A 6,746-nucleotide genomic window follows, 5' to 3' on the forward strand; every position below is an offset into this window, starting at 1 on the left:
CAGAATTACTACTGGCTGTGCTGGGGGTACCTTATGGGTTGCTTATGGATTCTATTTTGGGTCAGCAGCAGTGTGCAAGGGCTCTACCCGCTGTACTATCTCTCTAGTCCTGGACACAAAATTCTTGTATACAAAAACTTAATTTGGAAAAACACTATACATAAATAAAATTATCAACCAAAAGCAGAGCACATAGCGTATGAGAAAAAGATTTTTAAAAAATTGACGCGTTGCATAACCTCTTCTAAGGCTAGTACTTCCGTGCTGTTATCTGCGATTCTTACTTTTCTCTTTTTTCTGGGTTTTTGGGCCAACACCATTTATGCTGAGGATTTACTCCTGGCTCTGAGCTCAGGGATCACTCTGGCGGGCTCGATAGGCCGGGGATCAGCCCCATGGAAGGCAAGAGCCCTACCCGCTGTACAATCTCCCTGACCCACTAAACTGCTGGTTTTGAATTTGCGCGCTGTAACGCCTCACTGCGGCTTAGTTCCAGACGGGAGGAGGGAATGGAAGCGCGGCGGAGGGGGAGGGACCACAAGGGGAGGGACCCCGGGAGAGGGGCGGGGCCTCAGGAGGCCCGTTCGCTGGGTCGGACCTCATTGGTTCTCTGACCGGAAGCGGCGGAGCGAGCTGGCTGCGCAGGCGCCCCCCACGCCTTCCCATGGCGCGAGCCTTCAGCCGCTGGAGCGGGACGGGCAGCATGTTACGGTTATCGGTGTTCCGGCTGCTCGGACGCGCCGGAGCGCCTCAGGTCTTGCTCGCGGAGGCCTCTGGTCCGCGCCGCTACAGTTCGCTCCCCCTCTGCTCTCGAGACGATGTGGGCGACAGGCGCGCCTACTTCACGACGCCTATTTTCTACGTGAACGCAGCCCCGCACATCGGACACCTGTACTCGGCGGTCCTGGCGGACGCCTTGTACCGCCACCGTCGCCTCCGAGTCCCCAGCGCCTCCGCCACGCGATTCTCCACGGGCACCGACGAGCACGGTTTGAAGATCCAGCAGGCGGCCGCCGCGGCGGGCCTCACCCCGGCCGAGCTGTGCGAACGAGTGTCGGCCCAGTATCACCGGCTTTTCCGCCAGGCTGACATCGCCTCCACCGACTTCATCCGGACCACCGAGCCCCGACACCGGACGGCCGTGCAGCACTTTTGGGGTCTGCTGGAGGCCCGGGGCCTGCTCTACAAGGGGGTCTACGAAGGTTGGTACTGCGCGTCCGACGAGTGCTTCCTGCCGGAGGCCAAGGTCACCCGGCAGCCGGGCCTGTCCGGGGACTCGTGCCCCGTGTCGCTCGAGAGCGGCCACCCCGTCGCCTGGACCCAGGAAGAGAACTACATTTTCAGGCTCTCGGCGTTTCGGGAGCCGCTCCAACGGTGGCTGCGGGACAACCCCCGGGCGATCACCCCGGAGCCCTTCTATCACTTAGTCCTTCAGTGGCTGGAGGAGGAGCTGACCGACCTGTCCGTCTCGAGGAAGAGAAGCAACCTGCACTGGGGCATCCCGGTGCCTGGCGACGACTCGCAGACCATCTACGTGTGGCTGGACGCCTTGGTCAACTACCTTACCGTCATTGGCTACCCAGACGCCCAGTTCGAATCTTGGTTGCCAGCCACCGTTCACATCATAGGCAAGGACATCCTGAGATTTCATAGCATCTACTGGCCTGCTTTCCTCCTAGGCGCCGGCCTGAGCCCGCCTCACCGCATCTGTGTCCACTCTCACTGGACTGTCAGCGGCCAGAAGATGTCTAAGAGCTTGGGCAACGTGGTGGATCCCGGGACTTGCTTTGACCGCTATACCGTGGATGGTTTTCGGTACTTTCTCCTGCGGCAGGGTGTTCCCAACTGGGACTGTGATTACTATGATGAAAAGGTGGTTAAGTTGTTAGATTCCGAGCTGGCAGATGCGTTGGGAGGCCTCTTGAACCGATGCACTGCCACCAGAATCAATCCTTCTGGAACCTATCCGGTCTTCTGCACCAACTCCTTTCCCAGCGAGCCTGGGCTGGTGGGACCTTTAGTGCGTGCTCAGGCAGAGGATTATGCTTTGGTGAGTGCAGTGGCCGCTTTGCCCAAGCAGGTTGCAGAGCACTATGATAACTTTCAGATCTATAAGGCCCTGGAGGCAGTGTCCAACTGTGTCCGGCAAACTAACGGCTTTGTCCAAAGGCATGCACCGTGGAAGCTGAACTGGGAGAGCCCTGTGGATGGCCCCTGGCTAAGTACTGTGCTTCATGTGGCCTTGGAATGTTTGCGAGTCTTTGGGACTTTGCTCCAGCCTGTCACTCCAAGCCTCGCTGACAAGCTGCTGTGCAGGTTGGGAGTCTCTGCCACAGAGAGGGGTCTTGGAGAACTCTGTTTCTTGCCTCGATTTTATGGACATCCATGCCCTTTTGAAGGGAGGAGACTGGGACCTGAAACTGGGCTTTTATTTCCTAGACTGGACCAGTCCAGGACTTGGCTGATGAAAGCCCATAGGACCTAGAGACTCTATCTTAAATGACTTGTGGTTAAAAAAAAAAAAAAGCAAATGTATTACCATTTTGCATTTTTAGGAAAGTAATTTTTCTTTTAACTGTTGCTTTAGTGAGCACATAAACTGTGTCCCTGTGAGAAGAGGTTTGTAGCTTTTGAGGTGCCTACCTTGCATTCCTCAGTTCTCTGTGCTCCTTAGCCATTATCCTTGCTCATTCAGTCACTCAAGAGTCTCCAGGGCAAAGATGGGTTAGAGACAAATTTGCTGATATTTGTTCTCATTGTGCCACTTCCTAAACTAGTTATTTGTCTGGACTACCTCTCATGATTTTTTACTAGAGTAAAAAATCTAGTAATTTTTACTAGATTTGCTGGCCAGATTAGAGCCTGAGAGTTGGAGGCCCCTCTGCTGGCCAGATTAGAGCCTGAGAGTTGGAGGCCCCTACCTCAGCTTTATAGGGGAGCCTTATTTTGTTATTACATTGAGTTTCCTATTAAAAAGATTATCTTATTAAACCTTTTGAAAACCAGTGTCCTAGGTGATGATTTTTACTAGTGTTTATATTTTCAGTTCTTAAAACCCTGACTCCCTACCCGAATGGCCCAATAGTTAGGCTTTGTAACACTGCACTTCAATCAGTAGATGGCGCCCTCACACAGTATCCAATTTTGCAGACCTCAGACTTAATTTTCATATCATAAGGAATAACCACTGCTGTTTCACTGAAAGTAATTTAAAAAAGATAATACTCAGTTCTGTAAAGAATACTGAAAAAGAATGTGTACTCCTTAATATTTAGTAAGCTAGTAAGTAAATATTAAATTTGGACCATATGATAAAATTTTTGAGGTACTTGCTTGTTCAGATTATTTAAACTTTAATAGCATTAGGATACAGGTATGATTAAAAAATATTAAAGTCACTTAAAAGGGATATTTTATTTTTGGTTTTGAACCAAACCTGGTGGTGCTCAGGGCTTAACTCCTGGAGTTATAATATGCGCAGATCAACTGGTCAGCTGCATGCAGGGCAAGCACCTTAACCGCTGTAATCTCACTGGCCTCCAAAAGAGCAATTTCTAAAAGTATTCTAAGTCTTGTTACCTACATATATAATTTGGGCAGAGCGATAGCACAGTGGGTAGGGCTTTTGTCTTGCACGCGGCTGACCTGGGTTCGATTTCTCTGTCCCTCTCGGAGAGCCCGGCAAGCTACCGAGAGTATCCCACCCGCACGGCAGAGCCTGGCAAGCTCCCCATGGGGTATTCGATAGGCCAAAAACAGTAACAAGTCTCACAATGGAGATGTTACTGGTGCCCGCTCGAGCAAATCGATGAACAATGGGACAACAATGCTACATACATAATTTACCTTACATGATTTTTTGGGGGGTGGTCAATCATAGTCTTTAATATAATATAGAAATTTTTCATACATTTAAGTAGTTTTTACTAATGATTTCTTTTGCTTTTTTCACTTCTTATTAAAGTTTAAAAGTTTGTAAGTACCTTATTTAGATTTGTTCTGTTGCATTTGTTGAAGGTGATGATGGTGAAGGGAGGAAAATGATCAGTGCTTCAGGATTCTGACTGGATTTAGGGATCTCTCCAAGGCTCCATAAGAGAACATCACAGACAAGATGTTAAGGTATCAATTTATATAATGACTACAGCACAGTAAGCCAGCATCATATCTCATAGGTGATTGGCCAAAATTAAAAATGAGAACTTGCCTTGAAATATTCCTTCTATGAATGGTTGCCAGGTGAGTGTTCACTAAAAATAAGTTCTGGTAGTTCTAGAGTTATTTAATAGGTACTACTGTTCACTTCTTGCTTCTGTTTGTTAATGATTTATGGTTGCTTGGAAACACAGCTCAGTTTTCTGAAGGTGGAATGACTGTTTCTACTAACTTTCCTTCAGACGCTACTTACATCATAATGGGATCCTGATCTTAATTATTTTCAGGGACTACAGGGCTGATTCATAGGGCCTAGGATAGAGTAAAATTTTTGAGGGTTTACTAAAATAGAATGGTGAATGAGAATGGATATATTTACATGGATGAAGGAAAGTAGACTTGAAAAACCAGTGAAATGATAACCTCTACTTTTGTCTTTTGCTTTTTTTTTTTGGGGTCACACCCGGCGATGCACAGGGGTTACTCCTGGCTCATGCACTCAGGAATCACTCCTGGCAGTGCTCGGGGGACCATATGGGATGCTGGGAATCGAACCCGGGTTGGCCGTGTGCAAGGCAAATGCCCTACCCGCTGTGCTATCACTTCAGCCCTGATAACCTCTACTTTTGAAGTTCTCTTAATATCCATCTTAGAGTTCTTATCATGAATGAACACTTCTACCTCTTTTAAATGGCCTGATAATAAACTGGCTTGTAAGGTGAAAAATTTCCTTTTGTGCACCAAATTGATTGCCAGAATATTTGTGGTACTGTAATAAATAGGAGTCAGAGAAGAGGTTCAAAAAATGGAATATTTTGAGAGGAGTGATAGATATTCTAGTGATGTGAAAGACAAATCACCTGAAATTTTTTTTTTTTTTGTATGAGGCAAATAGGTAAAAGGTAAATAATCCTTGGACATTCAGTTGATGCATTCTGTTTGGATGGTTAAGTGGATAATAGGTGAAAATCAAGAGAGGAATGTCTTTCCAAGAAACGGGATCTGAGACTACCTGGATGATAAACCTGTAAACCTCTAAGAAGCTCCTTATTCGACAATTATTAACACCTAACCTGGCATCATTTGGATCCACTGACCAGAAACGAAGTTTCTCCTAAGTACTATTCTTAAGATTCTTAAAATTTCATTTTGGAGGCTTGTAAGCAGTGTAATAGGAGAGATGACTGGGCATTTTATTGATGACAAGTTAAAATAGTAATAAATTAATAAGCTGTTCACTTGGCAGACTGGAGACATGCAAGAAGTTGGGAGACATTATATGTTAAATAGCATAGCGTATATTGGAGGTTATTTCACAAGTGAAGTGCTATTAGGCAACCTAAGCAGTCAGAAGATGTCTGGCTCTATCGAGGTCAATGATAATGAGGACAAAGGCATAGATGCAACTTCTGCTTTTATCCAAAGCTCAGTTCTGGAAATCGGCCTCAACTATTTTTTAAGGACTTGTATCTTTTAAGGGCTAAGAAGAGCCTTCTAAATTCAATATTGATAGCAAAATACTTAAGAAGAGCTAGTTTTGTTTGGAGCATGGTCCCTGAGGCCTAGATCTCCACTAACCACCCCCTGCTTTCCCATGTCTTTCCAAGTTGTAGTTGTGATTGACGGGATATAGTTCTTCAAACATGAGAAGTTCTGAAACTGAAGTTCAGTTAGTAGTAGTAGTTGGTCTGGTTCTGGACCTCCTTGTAGGATGACTTAAATCATGAGTAACTGGGCAGTAGGTGACAACTCCACGTATTCAATGAATTACTCCTTAGGGAGTAATTAGGTTAGGGATGCTTTCCTGAATCTCAGAATGCCCCCTTCTTAAGGAGTATATAGTTGGGAGTTTAACCTTGTTAGTGTAACCTTCAGTTATGAGGGAAAACAGTTGTTTTCTTTTATCTTAAAGTTTTATTTTATATTAAAGAATTATGATTTACAAAGTTGTAGTTGAGTTTAGGCATGTACTACTTTAACACTAATCTCACCACCAGTGCCATCTTCCCTCCACCAGTGTTCCCATATTCCCTCCTCACCCCAGCACTCATCTCATCCCCCCATTGCCAATGTGCTGTCAGCCACATTACAGAGTTTCAATGATTGCATCTTAGATCTATGTTTTCAGTTTTGTTAACTGTGTTTTGGATATGTGGCTATACCACTCACCCATGTCACCAGTATAACTGAAGCCTTGAAGCCCGTTCACCCATTACTTCCCAAGGAACATTTGTTTTCTAGTAGGACTCAGAAGATTCTTAATACATGAATATGACTGTCCACATAGAATTATTTGAAAGGAACATTTATCCTAGGCTTCCAAGAGTATTTAGTTAAATTTTTAATTTAATTTAATTTTTTTTGGCTTTTTGGGTCACACCTGTCAATGCTCAGGGCTGACTCCTGGCTCTGCACTCAGGAATCACTCCTGGCAGTGTTTGGGGGACCATATGGGATGCTGGGAACCTGGGTTCGCCCGGGTCAGCCGAGTGCAAGGCAAACGCCCTACCCGCTGTACTATTGCTCCAGCCCCAAGTATTTAAATTAAAAAAAAAATTTGCAAGTTTTGATTTGCAAGATGGTGAATCAGT

General features: G+C 45.8%; 1 protein-coding gene across 1 annotated transcript; it reads left to right on the forward strand.

Annotated features, from left to right (window-relative positions):
• Nucleotides 1–655: 655 nt before the first annotated feature.
• Nucleotides 656–3,006, forward strand: MARS2 (methionyl-tRNA synthetase 2, mitochondrial). The gene has a single exon (XM_004601250.2). It carries the CDS (start codon nt 665–667, stop codon nt 2,483–2,485), a length of 1,821 nt encoding a protein of 606 aa, XP_004601307.2. The 5' UTR covers nt 656–664; the 3' UTR covers nt 2,486–3,006.
• Nucleotides 3,007–6,746: the final 3,740 nt, after the last annotated feature.

Source organism: Sorex araneus, chromosome X, assembly GCF_027595985.1.
Source record: "Sorex araneus isolate mSorAra2 chromosome X, mSorAra2.pri, whole genome shotgun sequence".
Taxonomy (NCBI): domain Eukaryota; kingdom Metazoa; phylum Chordata; class Mammalia; order Eulipotyphla; family Soricidae; genus Sorex; species Sorex araneus.

Coding starts and splice junctions, on each gene's coding strand:
- MARS2 (XM_004601250.2), top strand. CDS start 665: ATGGCGCGAGCCTTCAGCCGCTGGAGCGGGACGGGCAGCATGTTACGG.